The sequence below is a fragment of the Bombina bombina genome, chromosome 6, assembly GCF_027579735.1.
Source record: "Bombina bombina isolate aBomBom1 chromosome 6, aBomBom1.pri, whole genome shotgun sequence".
Lineage (NCBI taxonomy): Eukaryota > Metazoa > Chordata > Amphibia > Anura > Bombinatoridae > Bombina > Bombina bombina.
This window is the reverse complement of record NC_069504.1, coordinates 195,558,746-195,584,717: the sequence shown is the minus strand read 5'-3', so window position 1 is coordinate 195,584,717 and position 25,972 is coordinate 195,558,746. Positions and strand designations below refer to the sequence as shown.

At 35.2% G+C, this 25,972-nt stretch overlaps 1 protein-coding gene across 1 annotated transcript in view; it reads right to left on the bottom strand.

Annotated features, from left to right (window-relative positions):
* The window catches only part of DOCK4 (dedicator of cytokinesis 4), a gene marked incomplete at its 5' end in the record, with an annotated part of 608,904 nt that overhangs the window by 79,481 nt on the left and 503,451 nt on the right, over positions 1-25,972 (bottom strand). Inside the window, 4 exon segments of the mRNA XM_053716722.1 lie at positions 15,217-15,338; positions 15,717-15,836; positions 21,615-21,698; positions 23,754-23,930. Of these exon segments, the coding sequence (XP_053572697.1) occupies positions 15,217-15,338; positions 15,717-15,836; positions 21,615-21,698; positions 23,754-23,930 (503 nt within the window).

The following is a 25,972-nucleotide window of genomic DNA, read 5'->3' as shown; positions in this document are numbered from 1 at the left end:
TACCTGTGAGATGTTAATCGGACTTGTAGCAATGAATAGTTCAGACACTCCAGTCTTGTAACAGTAAAACTTAGCCTTTATTGGATACAAAGTAAATAAAAGTTCACAAACCTCAGTGTTGTCGGTGCATATACCAAATGGTGTTAACCTATACCTCCGACCCCCTTGTGCGTGTCACCAGACGCGTTTCGTCGTAGCTTTATCGATGGTGACATAATGTTCTGACCGTAAACGCCAGCTTTAAAAAGACCCTCCAATCATGTGACCTTTGAGTTACCGGAAGTGACGTATCAGGGGAGTGTTCACCAATCAAAATTTTGGAACGCTATGTGATAAGCTGTTGTTAGGTAGAATACCTGTCATCATTATTTATATAAACACCCGTTATGTGCATGTCTTAAATTTCTCATGCATAAACTTATCACTGGTTAATCTAATCAACACTTAGTGACAATTTTAAAGATGACATAATTATCTAGCGAATTCCCATATATACAATATTATTATTAAAGAAAAAACTTTTTACATGATTAAAAAAACAAACAAAAGAACAGTAAAAGAAAAAAGCTGCATTATATTAATATGACCAAGAATGGGAAATTGTTTCTACTCCTACTAGGGATTGTAGATTTATTACATATTCATCTTGTATGAGATGATGTTAATAATCTTATAAATTGACAGATGTACCAAAATACTAGAATATAGCACTACTTGCATAGAAACTTATTTTGCTGAATTATATTTGATCTCTTATTGTCATTAAATCGGTGATTATAGTTTGTTCATATACTCGGAGTCATTAACCCTATGTAAAGTTTTATTTGAATAAGTAGTTAACTATAAACTTCTTATGTAATGGCTATTTACTTATATTTTAGCCTAAGAAAAGATCTACATCCCACCTGGCATTAATGCCATTGGGCTCACGTGTCTGCAGGAAAAAAATCCATTTTGTTTCTTTAAATAGTAATTTCTTGAATCTATTTCCTCCTCTTGGGGTTTTAGGAAGGTGGTCTATTGCCCGAATTTGAAAAGCTTTAGTTGGATTAGGATGTTGGTTGAAATGTTTCGCAACTCTAGTTTTTGGATGTTCATTCTGTATATCATTAAGATGTTCTCTGGCTCTATCTTTCATCATTTGGCTGGAACAACCTGTATATTGTTTTTTGCATATTGCACAAGTAATTAGATAGATTATATATTTGTATGTACAATCCAACCTATATCTCATTTTGTATTCCTTCTTAGTGTTCGTGGAAACAAAAGTATCACCTGTCTTTATATGTGCACATGTAAGGTATGGATTATGGCTACATTTGTAACATCCTTTCTTGGATAGCCATATCCATAGAAACAAACAGGTACCAACTAGTACTGAGGAACAAAAAAGAAAGCAAGAAGAAATACGGACTGTAATAAATTTATCAGATTACCCTTTAAATGAAGCAGAGATAAGAGTCCTGGAAAAAGGATTAGGGTTTTCGCCCTCTACAGACTTTAATTTATTTAACACTATAGTGGATACCAATACATTTCTGAGAAAGATTGTCCTAAAAAAGCATTTTCATAATCAAGATGAACAATGTGAATTAACTTCAGTGGAACCAGATGAAGAAACAGCTGAACATTTAAATCCATTAGTAAATGATAACTTGATGTTTGAAGATCTATGTATGAGACAATCTCTCATAGAATTACAATCAGAATCAGTCGGAATTACTGAAAGTATTGAAACTCATAAAAAAATTAATAGTGAATTAAAAACTAGGAGCAATTTCTATCCTGTACATAGCAGAGATAAAACTATAGAAATGTTTCAAGAGAAAATGTATAATGATTTGATTATACTCAATGAGAATTTAAATAAAGGAAAGAAACTGTATGATAATGATAACCTTACAAACAAAGAAAAACTAGCTTTAGAAAATCTAGCTAAAAATGATAAAATATCTATTATACCCAAGCTGATAAGGGAGGATCTATAATAATACAAAATAAAGTAGATTATTATTTGGAAGCGAACAGACAACTTGATGATAAAAATAAGTACAAACATTTACAATATGACCCTACAGAATCAGTAAAAAGTAAAATAGCATATCTATTAGATGAAGGAAATCATCTGGGTATAATAGATTCAGAACTTAGTGAGTACTTAGAACAAGAAAATCCTATAACACCGAATTTTCGATTGGTACCTAAGATTCATAAAGATCCCCTGAGGCCTCCAGGCAGACCCATAGTGTCGGGGGTTGGGTAATTACTGGAACATCTTGGTGAATGGGTAGACAATATGTTGCAGCCATGTGTTATTCAGCTACCTGGATATCTTAGAGATACCACACACTTACTAAATAAGATTCAAAAAGTCAAATAGGAACCTGAGTGGGCATGGCTAACAATAGATGTCTGCTCCTTGTATTCATGCATCCCACATGCATTAGGCCTAAAAACGGTGAAATATACGTTGGGTATCTATACAACCTATACAGAAGAATTAATAGAATATATAACAGAGGTACTTAGTCTCTAGCTACAAAATTATTTTTTTCAATTTGATGGGCAATTCTACTTGCAGCAATGTGGCACGGCCATGGGGGCAAGATTTGCACCCGAATATGCCAATATATTTCTGGGTTGGTTTGAATCAAAATATGTCTTTCCAACAAATAACATCTTTAAAGATTATATTGTTCTGTATACCAGGTATATTGATGATTTGTTAATCATATGGAAGGGAGATGAAAATATTGCAAAGGACTTCCTATTGTACTTAAACAATAATGATTACAATCTACGATTTACCTGGGAATATAAAACAGACACTATTACATCACATCAGCCTATCAGGAGATATATATAAACATTGAGTTAAAACTGAATTATATTAAAAATAAATAACAGGCAATACCATCCTGCGCAGTGATTCTTGCCATCCACCACATTTAAAGAGAGGAATCCCAAAGGGCCAACTAATTTGTATAAGGAGAAATTGTACCACATTAGAAGCCTATGATATACATTCTGTGCAAATAGTCAACAGACTGGTAGATAGAGGGTATAAAATTAATGATTTAGAACAGATCAGGATGGAGGTCAGAAAGATGAATAGGGGTAACCTATAAAAAACTAAGAAAAAAATCAATAACAAAAAAAAACAAAGTCTCAGAAGCCACAACACATACATTTCGACTTACAGCAAACAGTTCAAAAAGATAAAAAACATTATTGAAAGAAACCTAAATATATTACAGACTGACCCTGTGCTAAAAGAAATTTTAGGGAAAGGTTATAGCTATATAGTAAAAAGAGCGCCAACAATAGGTGATAAAACAGCTGAATATATATACACTATTAAAACTAAAAGTAGGCAAATGAAGGAAAGCTGGCTATCCAAGAAAGGATGTTACAAATGTAGCCATAATCCATGCCTACATGTGCACATATAGAGACAGGTGATACTTTTGTTTCCACAAACACTAAGAAGGAATACAAAATGAGATATAGGTTGGATTGTACGTCCAAATATATAATCTATCTAATTACTTGTGCAATACACAAAAAACAATATACAGGTTGTTCCAGCCGAATGTTGAAAGATAGAGCCAGAGAACAGCTTAATGATATACAGGGAGAGCAGAATTATTAGGCAAGTTGTATTTTTGAGGATTAATTTTATTATTGAACAACAACCATGTTCTCAATGAACCCAAAAAACTCCTTAATATCAAAGCTGAATAGTTTTGGAAGTAGTTTTTAGTTTGTTTTTAGTTATAGCTATTTAAGGGGGATATCTGTGTGTGCAGGTGACTATTACTGTGCATAATTATTAGGCAACTTAACAAAAAACAAATATATACCCATTTCAATTATTTATTTTTACCAGTGAAACCAATATAACATCTCAACATTCACAAATATACATTTCTGACATTCAAAAACAAAACAAAAACAAATCAGTGACCAATATAGCCACCTTTCTTTGCAAGGACACTCAAAAGCCTGCCATCCATGGATTCTGTCAGTGTTTTGATCTGTTCACCATCAACATTGCGTGCAGCAGCAACCACAGCCTCCCAGACACTGTTCAGAGAGGTGTACTGTTTTCCCTCCTTGTAAATCTCACATTTGATGATGGACCACAGGTTCTCAATGGGGTTCAGATCAGGTGAACAAGGAGGCCATGTCATTAGATTTTCTTCTTTTATACCCTTTCTTGCCAGCCACGCTGTGGAGTACTTGGACGCGTGTGATGGAGCATTGTCCTGCATGAAAATCATGTTTTTCTTGAAGGATGCAGACTTCTTCCTGTACCACTGCTTGAAGAAGGTGTCTTCCAGAAACTGGCAGTAGGACTGGGAGTTGAGCTTGACTCCATCCTCAACCCGAAAAGGCCCCACAAGCTCATCTTTGATGATACCAGCCCAAACCAGTACTCCACCTCCACCTTGCTGGCGTCTGAGTCGGACTGGAGCTCTCTGCCCTTTACCAATCCAGCCACGGGCCCATCCATCTGGCCCATCAAGACTCACTCTCATTTCATCAGTCCATAAAACCTTAGAAAAATCAGTCTTGAGATATTTCTTGGCCCAGTCTTGATGTTTCAGCTTGTGTGTCTTGTTCAGTGGTGGTCGTCTTTCAGCCTTTCTTACCTTGGCCATGTCTCTGAGTATTGCACACCTTGTGCTTTTGGGCACTCCAGTGATGTTGCAGCTCTGAAATATGGCCAAACTGGTGGCAAGTGGCATCTTGGCAGCTGCACGCTTGACTTTTCTCAGTTCATGGGCAGTTATTTCGCGCCTTGGTTTTTCCACACGCTTCTTGCGACCCTGTTGACTATTTTGAATGAAACGCTTGATTGTTCGATGATCACGCTTCAGAAGCTTTGCCATTTTAAGAGTGCTGCATCCCTCTGCAAGATATCTCACTATTTTTGACTTTTCTGAGCCTGTCAAGTCCTTCTTTTGACCCATTTTGCCAAAGGAAAGGAAGTTGCCTAATAATTATGCACACCCGATATAGGGTGTTGATGTCATTAGACCACACCCCTTCTCATTACAGAGATGCACATCACCTAATATGCTTAATTGGTAGTAGGCTTTCGAGCCTATACAGCTTGGAGTAAGACAACATGCATAAAGAGGATGATGTGGTCAAAATACTCATTTGCCTAATAATTCTGCACTCCCTGTACAGAATGAACATCCAAAAACTAGAGTTGCGAAACATTTCAACCAACATCCTAATCCAACTAAAGCTTTTCAAATTCAGGCCCCGAGAGGAGGAAATAGATTCAAGAAATTACTATTTAAAGAAACAAAATGGATTTTTTTCCTGCAGACACATGAGCCCAATGGCATTAATGCCAGGTGGGATGTAGATCTTTTCTTAGGCTAAAATATAAGTAAATAGCCATTACATAAGAAGTTTATAGTTAACTAATTATTCAAATAAAACTTTACATAGGGTTAATGACTCCGAGTATATGAACAAACTATAATCACTGATTAAAAGACAATATGAGATCAAATAAAATTCATCAAAATAAGTTTCTATGCAAGTAGTTGTATATTCTAGTATTTTGGTACATCTGTCAATTTATAAGATTATTAACATCATCTAATACAAGATGAATATGTAATAAATCTACAATCCCTAGTAGGAGTAGAAACAATTTCCCATTCTTGGTCATATTAATATAATGCAGCTTTTTTCTTTTACTGTTCTTTTGTTTTTTTCTTAATCATGTAAAAAGTTTTTTCTTTAATAATAATATTGTATATATGGGAATTCGCTAGATAATTATGTCATCTTTAAAATTGTTACTAAGTGTTGATTAGATTAACCAGTGATAAATTTATGCATGAGAAATTTAAGACACACACACATAACGGGTGTTTATATAAATAATGATGACAGGTATTCTACCTAACAACAGTTTATCACATAGCGTTCCAAATTTTTGATTGGTGAACACTCCCCCGATACGTCACTTCCGGTAACTCGAAGGTCACGTGATTGGAGGGTCTTTTTAAAGCTGGCGTTTACGGTCAGAACACTATGTCATCATCGATAAAGCTACGACGAAACGAGTCTCGTGACACACCCAAGGGGGTCTGAGGTATAGGTTAACACCATTTGGTATATGCACCGACAACACCAAGGTCTGTGAACTTTTATTTACTTTGTATCCAATAAAGGCTAAGTTTTACTGTTACAAGACTGGAGTGTCTGAACTATTTATTGTTACAAGTCGGATTAACAGCTCACAGGTAATCACATGAATGATAAGGAGTGAGAGACTGTTATGCATATCACCTTTACGGGAGGATTTACTGCCTAAAAATCTATCTATTGTCCTTAGTGGATAACACTGGCTGCTTGGGAGAGCAATTGGTGTTTTGTATCCTACTATCCTACTTTTCTAAAGCTAGTTTTTCTTTGTTTGTAAGGTTATCATTATTATACAGTTTCTTTCCTTTATTTAAATTCTCATTTAGTATGATCAAATCATTATAAATTTTCTCTTGAAACATTTCTATAGTTTTATCTCTGCTATGTACAGGATAGAAATTGCTCCTAGTTTTTAATTCACTATTATTTTTTTTATGAGTTTCAATACTTTCAGTAATTCTGACTGATTCTGATTGTAATTCTAAGAGAGATTGTCCCATACATAGATCTTCAAACGTCAGGTTGTCATTTACTAATGGGTTCAAATGTTCAGTTGTTTCTTCATCTGGTTCCACTGAAGTTAATTCACATTGTTCATCTTGATTATGAAAATGCTTTTTTAGGACAATCTTTCTCAGAAATGTATTGGTATCCACTATAGTGTTAAAGAAATTAAAGTCTGTAGAGGGCGAAAACCCTAATCCTTTTTCCAGGACTCTTATCTCTGCTTCATTTAAAGGGTAATCTGATAAATTTATTACAGTCCGTATTTCTTCTTGCTTTCTTTTTTGTTCCTCAGTACTAGTTGGTACCTGTTTGTTTCTATGGATATGGCTATCCAAGAAAGGATGTTACAAATGTAGCCATAATCCATGCCTTACATGTGCACAGAGCTCCATGTACTAAGCCGTCAATTCATCCGTCATTGTAGACGCGGATAAACTCGCCGTTACTCGCCGCGGGCGAAATGGTGTCCGCTGTCACTATGTACTAATAATCCCCCAATAAATAGACAAGTCTAGCCCGCCGCGAGCAGTTGCGGATTGTTGATAAATTTGACGCCTCGCTCGCCGCGACTAAGCTGATGGTACTTAACTTTCAGTTGAATTGTCTGGCCAATTATTAACACGTGACATGCAAGGTGTCACGAACATCATAGTAGTCGCGGGAATAGAATTTTGCTCCTATAAAAGTTCAACTTATCTAAACAACTTTATTATTGTTCAAAATTTTTTGAAGAGTGATAACAGAGCGTTATTTTTGTAATATTTATTTACAATTTGGATATGGCTTCATCTGGATCTGATAATATATAAATATTAATATAAAAATAATTATAAAGATTGACAACTAACAATACAAATTTAAATAGATTACTCTTTAATTACAGTCGACAAATTGGGCGCAATTTATGTACATGGAAATGAGAGACAAATTAGACGCCAGTTATGCTGTAAGTACAATGCTGATATTACTGCCTTTTATATATGTCTAGACTGGCGTCTAGATTGACTTTCCTATTGTTTTGTACCTTGCCCGCCACCTAAAAGGTGGCGAGGCAAAAATAGCGAGGTGGGAGCGGAAATTGTAGCGAGCGGACAAATAGATTTTTTAGTACATTCGTTTTTTGGCGAGTTGGTGGTCAAATGTGTCTAATTACAGTGAAAAATGGAGCGGTAGCGAGGTTTGGCGGATAAGTACGCTCGCAATTTTAAAGATGCGAGTTTTAACATAATTGACGGCTTTGTACATATCAGTTTGCGAGTTTTGACGCGAGATTTGTTGCGGGTAGCTCGCTGACTGCTTAGTACATGGAGCCCTTAAAGACAGGTGATACTTTTGTTTCCACGAACACTAAGAAGGAATACAAAATGAGATATAGGTTGGATTGTACGTCCAAATATATAATCTATCTAATTACTTTTGCAATATGCAAAAAACAATATACAGGTTGTTCCAGCTGAATGTTGAAAGATAGAGCCAGAGAACATCTTAATGATATACAGAATGAACATCCAAAAACTAGAATTTCGAAACATTTCAACCAACATCCTAATCCAACTAAAGCTTTTCAAATTTAGGCAATAGACCACCTTCCTAAAACCCTGAGAGGAGGAAATAGATTCAAGAAATTACTATTTAAAGAAACAAAATTGATTTTTTTTCCTGCAGACACATGAGCCCAATGGCATTAATGCCAGGTGGGATGTAGATCTTTTCTTAGGCTAAAATATAAGTAAATAGCCCTTACATAAGAAGTTTATAGTTAACTAATTATTCAAATAAAACTTTACATAGGGTTAATGACTCCGAGTATATGAACAAACTATAATCACTGATTTAAAGACAATATGAGATCAAATAAAATTCAGCAAAATAAGTTTCTATGCAAGTAGTTGTATATTCTAGTATTTTGGTACATCTGTCAATTTATAAGATTATTAACATCATCTCAAACAAGATGAATATGTAATAAATCTACAATCCCTAGTAGGAGTAGAAACAATTTCCCATTCTTGGTCATATTAATATAATGCAGCTTTTTTCTTTTAGTGTTCTTTCGTTTTTTTGTTGAAATTTAAGACACACACATAACAGGTGCTTATATAAATAATGATGACAGGTATTCTACTTAACAACAGCTTATCACATAGCGTTCCAAATTTTTGATTGGTGAACACTACCCCGATACGTCACTTCCGGTAACTCGAAGGTCACGTGATTGGAGGGTCTATTTAAAGCTGGCGTTTACGGTCAGAACACTATGTCACCATCGATAAAGCTACGGCGAAACACATCTGGTGACACGCCCAAGGGGGTCGGAGGTATAGGTTAACACCATTTGGTATATGCACCGACAACACCAAGGTCTGTGAACTTTTATTTACTTGTATCCAATAAAGGCTAAGTTTTACTGTTACAAGACTGGAGTGTCTGAACTATTCATTGTTACAAGTCGGATTAACAGCTCCCAGGTAATCACATGAATGATAAGGAGTGAGAGACTGTTATGCATATCACCTTTACGGGAGGATTTACTGCCTAAAAATCTATCTATTGTCCTTAGTGGATAACACTGGCTGCTTGGGAGAGCAATTTGTGTTTTGTATCCTACTATATCTGTGCATTTTAAGGGTTAAGCACAGGTGGCAACTTCCAATTTGCAGCTTTTAGCAAAGAATAATAGACATTTGATATATATGAATTATGGCCATGGGCAAGTCTACCCAAGAGTGATTGGGAAATCACCATAGAACAAGATAACAAGTTATTGAGCTGTTGTTTGTTCCTGAAAGAGCGCTCTTCTTTCTGTATGTAATTGTATGAGAGAAACATGTCAAAAATAACTTGAGAAAATGTCCTGAAAATATTGCTGGAAAGGAATTTCAGTTTCTAGAGTTATTGGCGAGAAAAATCCTAGATGAGCAAACAACTTGTTAACCTCAAAAGGCAAGCCCCCAATATTAGCATTGAAAAATGAATCTACTATTTAATGTTGCCATTTATATTAGCCTCCACAGTGCTTTTAGCAACAAGCTTCATCTAGTCAGCTGCAGCGGAAAAAGAAAACTCATGATGGATGTTCATAGCCATGTCAAGCAAAGCCATTGACCATACATCTGCAGGGAGGTCTTCCCTATATCATCTGACAACACACTATCATCAAAATGCACCAGTATCATCCATAGGCTGGGCCATTTCTAGGGGCGGGTGATACGGGCAGCTACCTGGGGTGCAGCCTCCTTCCATCAACCACATACAGCGCATACACATTTTACCAAAGTGAAGCTAAGAGGCAGGTATGAAATCAAATGAGTATATAACCTGTGAGCAAACTAAGTACAGCGCATGGGATTTTGAAAGAGGAGGCTGGAGCTGGGCAGCTATGCAGCTTCTAATAGATGCACTGCCTTACCTCCTCATAGGTTATGGCGTGACATCTGTGCTCTTAACCTGGTAGGAGACCTACAAATTTGTGAGATGCATTTACAGACTGCACTAGTCTACTGAGAGATAGTTATAAACGTGAAATAGTATGGTGAGAGGGTCTCTTAATACCTGTTTGCATGAATGTGATGCTTAGTTTTGTGTATGTTCCTAAGTACATATGCTTGTGAGTATCTGGTGTTTTTGGGTGGGTTTGTTATGTGTGTGCATGTGAATGTCAATAGCATGAAAGGTCCAGGAGCAGGGATAATGCACTTCAGAATTGGGGCAGGGCACATTTTTTGAAGTTTGGAGCAAGATTCTCTAGAAACAGCCCTCTCCATAGGGGAATGATAACTGTGAAATAACTCACAATTGAAAAATTAGATGGCACTACAGTTCAAATTGTTTTCATGAGAGGTAATTATTAAATGACGTCATCAACCTTAGGTGGATGAGCCATTAATTCAGCATCAGCAACTGTTATAATTAAATTTGACTCTCAGGAACAAATGGCTCAGCTGCAGATTTATACCAACCAGATTTATACCAGTCACATGTTGAGACAGAATGGACTAGGAAGTGTATATATATATATATATATATATATATATATATATACACACACACACAAGCCAGAATAGGTAGCATTCGCCGGGACTTATAATCAATAAAAGCTTTAGTGACGTTTCGGAGATGTTATCCCCGTCCTCAGACCATAAATATTGTGTGTAAAATACATCTTTTAAATAACTTACCCCATCACCAACACCAGCGAAGTAACTGGAACCTCCACCGCACCACTGAGCAGGTCTGGTGGTTACCATGGCAACCGGAACTCGAACAATGCAGTAAGTATACTATGTATTTGGTTGTACATGTTACTCTATGTTTGATAACATATTTTTGTTAGTAGATGGATGGGTGAACGTTTAGTAAGGAAGCTAGGTGGATTTTCATCATAGAGACCTTAACACCTAGATGTCTTAACACTAACTTAGATTGGCATTGTTTTCTTTAATTTCTAGGGTATTGTCCTCTTGTATATAGTTGTCTAAATGTCCACCCGTGCCCCTACTATCATACAGTGTTGATAGCAAAAATATCCTCAAACTCTTAGAATAATATCTTGGACTAGCCCTAGTATTACATGATGGATCCGCCAGTTAGCATTCTCAGTGACGGATCATGTTTTATGTACATTTAGGCTATAGTTAATATGTAAGTTAGAGTGGCGCTGTCTAGATAGTGCTTGTCATATTTATCAATTGTATTTTTTCTGTTAAAATGCTGTTCTGTATTTTGATTGTCTTGCTTTTAGATAGACGCGCGTTCCACTTGCCATGGTAACCACAGGACCTGCGCAGTGGTGCAGTGGAGATGCCGTGGAGGTTTTGGTTACTTTGCGGCTGTTGGTGATGGGGTAAGTTATTAAAAAGATGTATTTTAAACACAATATTTATGGTTTGATGACAGGGATAACATCCTTGAAACATCTCTATGCTTGTTGAATAAAAACTTTTATTGATTATAAGTCCCGGCGAGTGCTTCCTATTCTGGCTTGTATGTTTATCCTTTGAATGCACCCTGGGTGGCTGAGGACTGTGAAAAGTTAGTGCAAAGCTCTCTGGACATTGTTTTATATATATATATATATATATATATATATATATATATATATATATATATATATATACATGTGTAAAAATACCTCACAATCACTATAAAATACCATATTAAATATAAAAAGACAGTTTATTATTATATTAATATTATTTAGTTTTTGCAAAAATTTCAGAACTTTTTTTCATAATAATTACCCGCATTTATTTTGGTTTTAGTCTTCTTTTTAAGTTCGAAGATGCATATTTGAATACATATTGCAAGGTTTTATATGTTTGCTATTTGTTGCCAGTTCCATGATGTCTATTTTATCCTTCATTAAGGATTTAGCTTTTAGTTATTAGAAACTATATAGCAATCAACTGATGCTTCTCTCTGCTTTAATTAATATAGATACTGACACCCTTCAACACTGCAGATATTTATCATCTGTATCTTGTGAAAATCGTATGCTGAAAACCATAGAGACCGCAGTAAAATAGAGCTACATGTATAAAGTTATATGGGCTTTCTTCTGAAGTCTCCATGTCTGTGCATTAGATGCTAAAATCATGGACAAAAATCTGTGAAGAGAGATGTAACATCGTCTGGAAATGCAGCTATTTCATGTGTTTGAATACTGTTTTCAATCAAAATCTACTCATGTAATCATGAGTAACCTAAAGCAGAGTATTATATCTAGTGTTAAAGTGAATGTAAATTTTGATGCTAAAGTGCCCGGTTTTTAAAACTTCGATTAAAAACAGGGGCACTTTAATTCATCAAAATTTTCATTTCACTACTGTTGTGAAAAAAACTTACCTTTTAATCTTCACAACAGCTCCCGCTTCCTCCACCTGTTTCAAAGCCTCTTCCTGGGTCTAAAATGAGGCACCTGGCTTCCTCCAATCACAGCAGTGAATCAGACACTGAATCCCCCGGGGGGGAAGCTGTGATTGGAGGATGACCTGTCAATCATTTCTGACATCAGAAATGGCTTGTGAGATCGGAGGAAATTGGAGCTGCTGTGAAGTTTAAAAGGTAAGTTTTTTTGTCACAACAGGAGTGAAATGTAAATGATGAATTAAAGTGCCCCTGTTTTTAATCAAAGTTTTAAAAACCGGGCACTATAGCATCAACATTTAATTCACTTTAATTGCACAACTAATACACTTATTTTGCTAAAGATATGGAGAAGCTTTTTGGCATTTCCTAATGTGATCGTATTAAGTCAAGAAATGCTTTGGACATTTAGGGCTAGATTACAAGCGGAGTACTAATTTAACGTGCGCCTGTAAACAGACAAATTTGCCTGTTTATGGGCACATGTTGAATAACCAGCCATTATGAGTGGCTGGTTAATGCTACTGTGAGCTCGCGGTAGCAATCTGGGCTCTGAAAATTATCCAGAGGTCATTTCATTTAAAAAGTGTCCCCCAATTGCCCCCCGAAATAAAGTGTAGTGTTGCTTTATAAAATAAAAAATAGTAGCATTTTTTTTTAATTAAAAATAAACGCACAAAGCAGTTATAAGGGGTTACACTGAGGGGATGTGGGGTACCTTTACATTGCGGTCTATGGGGACTGTTCACTGCAAATATATTTGTATATGCTTATATACATTTATATTTATGTGTTAATATGTGCATATACACATATAATCACATAAATATATACTGTATATATTCATATACATTTAAACATTGCTGCCCATCGCTGCGCGACTTACCCCCCTAGTTGTGCTAGGTTCTCTGCTGTGACTATAGACATGAGAACAAGGCTCCCATTGGAGCCTATGAAAGCATGCTCTTGTGCGTGCAAAGCTACCTTGCAATGCATTGCACTTACATTTGTGTGCGCGCCGGTATTATGAGTAGAGCGCAAATACCACGCTTACAAAGCGCTATTTTGCACTTCAAACTTAATCTGGTCCTTAAATATTTAGTAACAGGCTGGGGCTTTTTATTTATTAATTATCAAAATATATGAGTCAATAAAGGTACAGTGTATCCATATTTCTTGTTTTTAATTTGGTGTGATCAGGGTGAGTTTCCTTGGACAAGTATTTTTAAAAAGAAATATAAAAAACTTTTTTTAAAACTATATTTATTCTGCCTCAACAGCCCTAGGCAACTTGGCTACTTTCTACCTATCAAGAAGACCTCCATACTCCTGTTGCCATCTCTAACGAAGAACTGAAATGGGTCATGTAAAAGCATGATTCTTGCCACTTTACGTCCTGATACATGTGCAGTAGATTGCCATCACAGCTCGTAAAACTGTGTGCCATGTGCACATGGAAAATACAATTCCCAACAGGCTGCATGCAATTCAAAGTAAAATGCCGTGACCAAACGGCACACATGTACCCTTTAAAATGGCCTGTTACCGCAAACAAACTAACGTATTATCTATGTCCTATATTTCAGTTGCCATGGTGATCCATGGATCTGTCAAACCCTGATTTTTTTTTTTTTTTTTTAACAAAAACAATAACAGTGGAAATCACTTAGATATGAACAATAATTGTGCCAAGACATAATATATAAGATTGACCTATAACCTATTATTAGTGTATGTTTTGAAAAGTAAGTGTGTATCTAATGCAGAACTGAGATTAACGTGGTGCGAGTATCTAACTATTGTAGCGGGAATCCCAAATAAATAGCAGCTCATAGTACATATCTAAGGTATTGTTGAGGAGGAAGTGGTATCTTTCCAATTTAAGATTTTGACAAAACTCCTGAGACCACATTTGTAATGGCCCCATGTCTGTTTTCTTCCAAAATCTAGGTATCAATCAGTGAGCACTATTTACCATTAGGTTGAATAATATGGAATGTAATTTGGATTGGAGTTTGGGTGCGAAACTAAATAAAAATATGTAGATATCTAGTGGGATGATGCAATTAAGGGCGGTCTGGATAAAGTTTCGAAGTTCCAACCAGAAAGTTTGGATTTTGGGGCAAGCCCACCATATGTGGTCCTGGCACAGTCGTCAGCACCTATCTGATGCTCCTGGGAACATAAATTTAAATTTTTGTGGTGTTACATACCAGCTAGTCAATAGGTCAAGAAAAACAATAGCTAATCCCTTGGACATAAACGTAATAGCCTTGATTTAACACTAAGGAGGGAATATGAAAATTATTGCACAAAAACTTCTTTAAGCACTGCCATTTGGACATTTTCATCTCAATTCATACAATCTTTGGACAAAATTTCTAGAATCACCCTTGCAATGTGACAAACACATTTATGTACAACATACAGTGAGTAAATTCACGTAGGTTTAATGAAGTTTGGGGGTACTGCTCTAAGCCTTTTAAAGTTTGCAGTCTGTGTGCATTAGTCTGCGTGCATAGCTTATATATTTGCAGTTATTGCTATGTATATGGATATAGTACATTAAATTTAATTATTTAGCACTGGCTATATATCTCTTTTTATGAACCTCTTATACAATATAAAGAAGAAGCAGTGTTAATGCCATTGTTATTAATAATTTACCTTCGTCTTGGTATCACTCGGGCAGCATCTGGGCCCATAACAGCAGGTGCTGAATTTCTGGGTATTCGAGGACTTCCATTGGGGAAATTTACAGGACTTGGCGGAACGCAAGTGGAGAAATCCTGATAGTTTAATAAAAAATTATTAGTAAACACAACCGCACACAAACATGGTCATAAAGGCCATACACCATCTTATTTTCTAGAAGAAAGGAAGACACAATTATAAAGATAAATACAGAGAGCATTCAAACAGAAAATAAATATGACTGACTATTGTGACACTGAAATACAACCTTATCATTAAATACTGATTGTTACACAACATTGTTTTTTCATCATTTACGTAACAATGTATTTTTACAATATGAATGGTAATGAAACCTAACAACCAAAAGATGTCACTGTTGCTTAATTAAAAAGCCTGATCGCATCATTCTATTGACTCAATGTCTGAATTTAGTATGTTCACCTCTACGCAGATATGATAAGAGTCCATACCTGTATTCCCAAACTTGACTTCAGAACAAAGAATTGATCCACCATCTTCTTATGTAAGGGTCTCATATCTTGAGGAACAAATTTCTCGTGCACGGCTAAACCAAACTCTAAAATCTGGGCCTTCAAAAAATAAAATACAAGTTCAAAATGTATTTGGTGGTTTCACAAATAATATAAACTATTAGTCATCACTTATGAACAAAGCTAAAATAAGGAAATGAAGTAAGCTTATTTAAGGGGATAATGCAGGCAGCTGATGCTGGATGGAAGGAAAAGCATTTAAAAGATGACTGACTCACAAAACTGAAAGAACAAGCACATTTGCATTAGCAATGCTGACCCTAAATTCTACTACAGATATTATTTTATTTATAAAGCTCCATTACTGCTTAGCATTATGTTAACACATTTTTCTATATGCAAGTAATTTAATTGGCAACTGCAGATATTCACAAGGCCCATTAAAAGACGATTTAGACATTCAGAAATGTTCTAGCATGTATAAAAAGGTAGCAATTTAAAAAAAGTTTTTTTTTTTTTTTTTTTTTTTAAATAAAGGGCCATAATATTCAACAAATGACATACTCTAATTCATCAGAGCATGTAATTTTAAGACTATGGCCCTGCACTACCGCAACACACAGCACTGTGGGTCCTGACAAGAAACCACCTCTGATCCAATCAGCTGTGCTAGTCCTACGACTTAGCTGTGTAACTAGCACTGCTGATTGGATCAGCGGCTGTTTCCACTCTGAACTAGTAGTTGTCTGCAAATTGTTTAACAATACAACTTTTGCACGCTGGCTGTGGACCAGATTACAAGTTGAGAGCAAATTGACGCTTTAGCTCTCACGCAAAAAGAGCGAAAGGCAGAAGTTTGAATATCGCGTGCGCATTCACGTATTCCCTCATAGAAGTCAATCGAGAGAAAAAAGTGAAACAAAGAAGAAGAAAAAACACCCCACTCTTGTGCAAACCTGATCGCATTTGTGCAAAGCCAACATGAAAATAAGAATATTTAACATTCCAATGTTCAAATAACAGAACATATTCTATTTATTCATAAATACATATTTTTACATATATCTGATGGTATTATGGTACAATATATATCTATAGCTATATATATATATATATATATATATATATACACACACACAGATATATATGAAGGAATATCTATTTAGAAATACATCAAAGATATTCTGCTATGTGGAGACCATAGGGATATCAAATATTTACAGTAAATACATAGTTAAAACATTTATTAAATATGAATATTGCATAAATATGCTTTAACATGTTTTCATCTACTTAACTGCAAAGGTCTCCAATAAACTTGTATATATGTGACTGTACTTATGAATTTATGTACTTATGTGTTTATATGTCTGTAAATACATATATACACATAAATACATATTTACACACATAAATATATAAATGTATCTCTATTTTAAAGTCCTTTGCATGCTTTTTTTTTTTCTAACACCTAAGACCTCATATCGTTGAGCCTTTATAACTTTTGCGTGCAATATTTGTTATAAAATAATTTGAATTAGATGGTGTTATTATGAGTGTAACTGTAATTAATAATGTATTTCTGATGTGTTTTGTGCAACTTTTAGGTTTTGTAAAACAGTTAACCAGAGCTCTGAAGTCATGGTAATCTTTCTAGCCTAAGAGATCGTGTTTACTTTCAACTTATACCACCAACGGTAAGCCTGACGAGCGCAAACGTGGTATCAGTTAACATGCAAGTTATAAGTGTTAGTTTTTTTCAGTTTGCGCCCTCCATTAAAGTCTATGGGGAGAAGAACATAGCATAGTTGCGATAGCCAGAGTCCTGAAGTTAGCGCGCATTGGCTTTCACTTGCATGCAAACATTTTACTTTAAACTTTTTAAAAGTTTACTTCTGGAGGTGTTTCTGCACGAGTCAAAGAGCTAAATAGCATGCCACTTGTAATCTGGCCCATTGCAAGCTAGGGTTAGTAATGCAACATTAAATTAGACCATGTCATGTTTGCTTTAGTATGTTTCTTTAAAATAATTGCCTGTGTCTATGTTTATTTACCCCTATAACAGCTTTATCAGAGTGTGCTTTATCTCTATCCTTTGTGCTTAGAACATTATGTATAAAGCACAATTTTAGCATTTAAAGGGACAGTTCCCCCAAAATGTCTCCCCTTTAAATTGTTTCCAATGATCCATTTTATCTGCTGTAGTATATTAAATTGTTTACAAGTAGCTCCTTTACCCCTATTTCAGCATATGAAATAGCCGATTTAGCCTGTGGTATCACAACCTACGCTAAAAGTTTTGATACTGGAGTACATGCTATTGACAGACTATGGAAACTCAGCCAGAAGAAATTACAGTCTCAGTGGGTTGCAGGATAGTTTAAGTAATAAAATGTTAATTTTCCATTGTCCTTTCTAAGTATTCAGTATTGCTTTGCAAACAGATATAAGATAAGGAAGCAAGTGTGTGTGAATAAAAGGGATAACATAATGAGATCTGATATTACCTGAAGCTCAACCCAACCAATTGTAATAGGCTGTGGCTTAAAAGCACAAAACCAGCTAATTCATACACATAAATAAACCTGAAAATGCAAATTCTCAAACATTTTATACTCTGCAGCTGGTATAACAAGTCATTGAAAATACATTAATTGGAAAACTATTTTACGGTGTACTTTCCCTTTAACCCTTTATGAAATCTAACCCCACAGACATTTTATTTATAATTTATTCATTGAATTCTTAGATACATTTCTCTATTTAGAAAAAAAAAAAATGTTTTGTTGCTCACTTGATATTTTTCACATGAATTCCGGCTTTGCTATATAGTCACAAAAGGTTTCCAACTATTTAGTCAAACTGCTAACCAAACAGTTAATATTCCTAGGAGGTACTTATGTAACATGTCAACTAGAAGCTAATTCTGTCCTTGAGAAGAACTCTTGCTAGCATCCAATAAGGCATGTGATATGTCAATAGTAACAAAGCGATGAGAAATAAAGCAATAGCCTTTAACTTTCGGCCAAGCTGTTGTTCTCTCTCTATATTGTAGTTCAGTGGTGCAAATCTCCTATTGCATGAGAAATGCTTATTAGTATTTCACGATTCACTAGGAATTAATAACGTGAAACTCCTATAACATCAGATCAGATCATGAATATAGAATTATTCAAAATTATGCATCAAGTTCTCCACAGATTAGATTTGGAAATATTTTAAACAAGTTTTATTCTATTATGACATCCAAAGGTTTACAGAACTTGTTCTCAGAGAACCAGCACAAATATATCCATAGATCTTGTTTTGCATCTTGGATCCATTCCTAAATGAGCAGTTGCCAAAATATTTTTTTAAGGTCTAAAGTTAACTTACTTATATAATATGCATCAATGGAAGTCAATAAATAGTATTTTATTATAGTTATCATACTTAACAATTCAAGCATGCTGAAGACTGATTTATGTGATGATATGTACAACCATTTGCTATATATGCTTGCACACTGTAAATAAAGTTTAAATATAAAACAAATCTAAGTTACATCTAAAAAAACAAAGAGAGACAGATTACAAATGGTGTCTATTATTTTCTTGCTAGAGAGTCAACTGCGCTCAACATAAAAAATGAGTGCAGCCGCATTAGCGTGCGTATTAAAAGTTAAAAGTAAAAAAGTAGTGAGTGAGCAAATGACTAAGGCACGCTAACTTCTGGCGTTTGGATACACTTTCTCCCCATAGACTTCAACGGGGCACACCGAAAAATGCCTATTAGTTATCCCTTAAAAGCTAACCAGACACTGCGCTCAAGCCGAAGGTGTGTTAGGAATACTTCACGTTCCTATGTTCTTCACATAGAAGAAAATGTTATATATACTATATATATATAAATAAATATTTTTTATAAAATATATATCTATACCTATATATCTATATGAATATATACAAATGTCGATATATATATAGAAATAAAGGAGAGTGTACTCGCCAGGACTTTTCAGAATTTTTATTCCAAATATATGAACGTTTTCGGGGGATTAGCCCCTTCCTATTTTTGTATATCTGAGGAAGGGGCTAATCCCCCGAAAACGTTCACATATTTGGAATAAAACTTCTCTAAAGTCCTGGCGAGTGCACTCTCCTTTATTTCTATTTTGCCTATCTGTTGCACCCTGGGCACTTGTGATTGGATTTCTGGAGTGCTTGTCTACTTTGAACTTTTTGAATTTTTTCTAAGCAAGGAACATAAGAATTTAAACTATTTATATTTAAAACATTAAAAATTAATAAAAAAATATTACATATTAAAATATTTTTGACTGGGAAGGGCTCAAAAGTATGTATGTGTGTGTGTATATATATATATATATATATATATATATATATATATAATGTATATATGTGTTTATATTTTTATATGTAAACACATAAATACACATATACAGATATTTACACACACATATATATATATATATATACACACACATATATACACACACACATTATATATATATATATATATATATATATATATATATATATATATATATATATATATATATATATATATATATACACATATGCATATGCATAAACAAACACAAACACACATTGGAGGCCTTACCAGTCAAACATTTTGCTATATACCATATCCCTTTTTAAACCTTTCAAACCCTTTTTTTTATTAATATTTATATTATTTTATTATTTTAAAAATGGTGAATGCATGAGTATAATAAGTTATTTTAATTTGTTTTGATGTGTTTTGTGCTACTTTGTTTTCAGCTTGAAATACGAGTGCACGTTACTGCATTTGCGCTCTTCATTGAATGCATAGGCTGCGCTAGAGTGATGTCACCCACGATAACCCTTCTCTGGTAAAAACGAGTTACATTATATCTGTAATATCAAGCCACACACTAATATTAGCACGGTCCAGCAATATTGCATATAGCGACCCACTTTATCATTAGTGCACCACATTAGCGCACATCACTTTCAGATAATTATTTATTGCTGGTTATTTATCCTTTTTGAAGATCTATATCTAAATATATAGAGTTCCTTTAGCCTAAAAGGCAGAAGCATCATCCTGGTGTAAGCTTTGTAGCACTTTAAGGGAAAATGCATAAAGAGATGGTGCTTGGGTATAAAGAAATTGCATGAATGCTACATAACTGTGGTCATCTAGTAAGTGAGAATAGGAGCTCTACTATGAGACATTTAAAAAAAAAAATATTTTGTGATTCAGATAGAGCATGACATTTTAAGCAACTTTATAATTTACTCCTATTATCAAATTCTCTTGGTATCTTTATTTGAAATGTAAGAACGTAAGTTTAGATGCCAGCCCATTTTTGGTGAACAACCTAGGTTGTCCATGCTGATTGGTGGATAAATTCATCCACCAATCAAAAACTGCTGTCCAGAGTTCTGAACCAAGAAAAAAAGCTTAGATGCCGTCTTTTTCATATAAAGATAGCAAGAGAACGAAGAAACATTGATAATAGGAGTAAATTATAAAGTTGCTTAAAATTACATGCTCTGTCTGAATCACGAAAGAAAATTTTTGGGTTCAGTGTCCCTTTAAGTGGTTTAATTTTGCAGATGTACCAGACCCAGGCTTCTAATTGGCTGACAAGTTAAAGGTACCTTTAATTGCCTTATTTTGCTTATAAGCTACTGCAAATGGTCTTAATTTCACACAAAATATAATTAATTCCTGTGCAGGGGGAACTGAGCAGAAGCTTTCTTATACTGCTAAGTAAAAAGCTATTAGGTCTCTCCAAGGTTAAGTATGATTTCCTCCTAGTTATACGTTTACATGGACTAAACCCCATTGAAGACAAATGTCTAGATTTTGTTTTCTGTTTGTTACCTGTTCAAGCATCAGTTCTCGCAAGCGCGAAATCTTGTCTCCATCCTCAGGGTGGTTGAAGATATAGTCCTTGACAAAAAAAGCCTAAAGAGAGTACAACGTACCGGTTATAATCACAGGAGAGTACAGAAAAAAAAGTAAAAACAATGTATGTCTTTAAATGAAATTGAACATTAACATTTTCTGTCAAATATTTTAAAGAATATGTTTTGGGTGAACAGTTACTTATTGGAACTCTACAAATCGCTTTCATCATACTCATTATACTACAGCATGTACATTTAAACCTGAGCGATCTTCTCCCCCTTTCCAGTAAAGCACAAACAATATTATGGAAATATGAATATTGTGAAAGCACAATCGCATTCTTAAAATAAGTTACAAAATACGTCTAAGGACACAATACAAGTTTTTTTTGCAATCACACCTAAAATTGAGTTACTTTTTCAAGATCGCAACAGATCTCGTTTGAATATAGCTTTGCCTCACAGCCCTCTTCATCGTTGGGGCCCTAAGTGTGGGATTGTTTTATTTGTATATATGTTATAAAATAATACCAGTTTTACACACAAGGGGGCAATCAATGACAATTCCATGATCTACAATTCACGTAATTGCCACAAATACAGCACATCAAATATGGATTACACCATTCACATTTAGTACTTGATTATATTTTGTACTATATTATCCTAAAAGGTAATCATTAGCGATTGAAAAAACTATAATTTAAAGATAATATATTAAAACCTTTCTATGTCAGTTTTAATATAGTGTACATCTTTGTATGACTACTAACAACCTAAGGCCTTATATATTCACTCCCCTATTCCCTCAATTACCACAGCATATAAACAATAGGCTTTAAAGTCTCCAAGCCATAATCATATTGTGGTTAGCGACATCATGTCTAATAGCAATTACTAGCACCTTCAATGTCATAAATCATTTCCACAGCTATTTTATTTCATGCACGGCTCTGACAGCCTCATTTTAAATTAGCCTCACAAATCAATGGGCCTCAATGTCAAGACAAATGTTAAGTCATTCCTGATTTATGACTGCTTTACTTTCCATATGTTTTTTTTCTCTGTGTTTAGGGCTAGTAGCTTCATGTAACAGCCTTTGTATGACTGACTGCAAATCTGCACATTAATTTAACATCACTGTTCATATAGCTACGTGCCTTTAAGTGTGGGATTAGTGGCTACATAACTATATTCTGCCTGCACTGCTACTGTGAGAAGAATAAAATACAGGTAGTGACTACCAGAAACTAAAACAGGCAACTTGCGCTAGAATTAGGAGCCTAAAAGCAGACAAATTTATAGTGGCATATCAAAATTAACCTCTCCTTATGATTCAGATAGAGTATGTAATTTTATGAAACATTTTAATTACCTTTTATTATAAAATTTACTTTGTTATTTTGGTATCTTTTGCTGAAAAGCATAGGCTCAGCAGAAGCAATGCACTGTTGGGAGCTAGTTGTGGCTGGTGGCCACACAGATATGCCTCTTATCAGTGGCTCGCCATCATCAGCAAGCTCTCAGTATTTCATCGCTGCTCTGGAGCTGTTTTTAACTTTGTGCTTAACCCATTTGCACAGGTTAAATACATGGTTATATAAGATATGGTGCAATAATAAAATACTACAACATTAGAGCATTTTTCTTTTTCAGTTTTAATTCCACCTGAAATCTATCCGGCAAGAACCACATCACGTGAATAAAGTCAAAATTTAACTTTCATGATTCAGATACAGTACACAATTCTAAAATAATTCCAATTCAATGAAAACTGCTCATATTTCTTGGTCTCATTTGATAAAACAGCTCCTTACCATGAGACCAAACTAAATTGGGCTCAGGAGCATTAACGCATCTTGAGCACTATATGGCAGCATTATTTGGAACCATTTTTTGTAACAATGTTACACATATAGCGATCAAGTCACGTGTGCACTTCTGAGCATGCCCCATTATATTCTCACAGAAAGTTTTATCACGGGATACCAAGATAATGAGGCACATTTAATAAAGATTATATTCTTCATCTGAATCATGAACATTTACTTTTAATGCCCAAATACCATTAAGAACAAATTCTGTTTCGACTTTGAAGTAGGTTCTGACTTACCTCTTGGTACCTGGAGACACCACCATTAACTGCTGCATCTATTACTCCATTCAGGCACATTGTCAGTGGATTTATGTTCTGCATCTGTCGTGTCTGACATTGACTGATAAGTGTTCTTAACTGTTGGTTCTTATTTTCCAAGACCTCAATTGCATTTTCTAGAGGACTCATTTCCACCTAAAGATATAAAAAACGTAAACCAACCCATCATTTTTATTAGAATACATTTACATCTTCTGTAAGCAAAATGTGAAGGGAAAAAAATTGCTTACCTGATAAATTAATTTATTTCATAATTGTAAGAGTCCACAAGATCATCACATATGGGATTATACTCCAGCCCACTAGGAGAAGGCAAAAACACAAAGTATGTAAGCTTCACTACGGAAGGCCCAAGAAGTGGCAACTGCTCTAGTGGAATGATCAGTAATGAACTCAGGGAGAGTCTTTCCCAAAACCAAGTATGCATTACCAATTAAGGCCTTACGCCAAGTGGCTAAAGTAACTGCCATAGTTTCATGACCTCAGAGAGGCCCAGAAAAAGGGATGAACAATGAAGAAGAAAGCCTAAAAGCTTTCATGGCTTACGCACAGAACTTTAAAGCCCTCTCCAAATCAAGTTTGTGAAGAAGTAACTCCTTAGGATTCTTAGGAGTTGGCCATAAAGGAGCCACAATTTCTTGGTTTATAGTTTCTGTAGATATTACCTTAGGAAGGAATGCATACTTTGTTCATAGTATATCTATCCTGATGAAAACTCAGGAAAGAAGGTTTGCAGGATAGGGCTGGAAGCTCAGAAACTCTTTTAGCTTTAGAAATAACTAACAGAAAAAGAACCTTACAGGATAAAAGTCTAAATCATGCTTAGCTTATTCTGATCAAGGCCTGAATAAAAGTCTGAACATTAGGAATTTTGGCAATTTTCTTGTGATATAGAATGGATTAGTCAAAATCAGACCTTTAAGAGAACTGTATAATAGGACATTCTCCAAGCAATCTAGTAGAAATTCCACTACTGCATTGCAAATAAAGCTGTTGAATTTAAAACGGTCCTAGATCTCCTCCAGGGCTGTTTCACCAGATATGAGCTCCAAAAGATAGTCACACCAGACCACAGTAGCTGCAGCTACACAAACTACACTAGTTGTTTGAAACATAAATCCTGCAAACTGAAAGGATCATCTATGAGAGCCTTCAAGCTTTCCATCCATCAGATCCTTGAAATGGTCCACCAAACAAAAGTAAATATTGCTCTACCCACCTGAGTTTCTGAAAATCCATCTTAATTAGTGGAATCCTTAGGTTCAATTATACCACTTTTCTCTGCAGGGTAGTTAGATGGGTTGCTCTGAAGGGAGGGATGTCCATCATGAGTTAAAGGCCTGTGAATGATCCACTTCTGTCCCTTGCATGCATCAGCGTTTAACTGCTGGAGTAATGGCAGCCATCAACTCAGTAATAGCAGTGTATATATTCTTTAAATTTAGGAGATAGTTCAGTAGAACTTCCTGGAGTATAGTCTTGGGAAACTGCAGACCCCTGAACACTCTGACTGAAAAGCAGTGCTGCAAGACCCTGTATAAGATTAGACACAGACTCAACACATGAGCTACATAGCTGAACAGGTGGGCACAACAGAATATCCTTACAAAGTAGGCATTAGATAGCAGGTGTTAAATGATCAGTATATTGTCCCTCCAATGTTTCAGCGGACTGTTTAGACACCTGCGCTGCACCACCACACCAACTAGTTCCATAACAGTGTAAGTTAATAGAAATACATTAAGGATATGATGCTGTTATATCTGAAGAGACAGAAGGCACAGAAGCAGTGAGAGGGCACATAATTCATATGTTAAACCCTGAGGGGAACAGTGAAGTCAGAAATTAGGTAATACAGTATTACGGTATACAGTGAGTTAAACTGAGGTATAAGTACCACTGTAATTAACAGTACCAGAAAGAAAACTTTTAACAAGCTCTTTCTGATCCAGAATTCTCAACATCTCCACCGGCACTGGAGAACTTCTCCAGAATAAGACGTCTACCGCACCTCAGAAGAGAAAAAACAGGAAAGCACACTAAAATGTGCACCAAAAAGTCAACCCTACAGGTGAGTGCTAAAGACCATTTCCCGGTGTCTAAAACTTTAGAATTAGCTTCAGTGAGTAAGAGAAGGCTGTGTTAAGGTCTCCATTAGCACCGGAGGATGCTAAAGC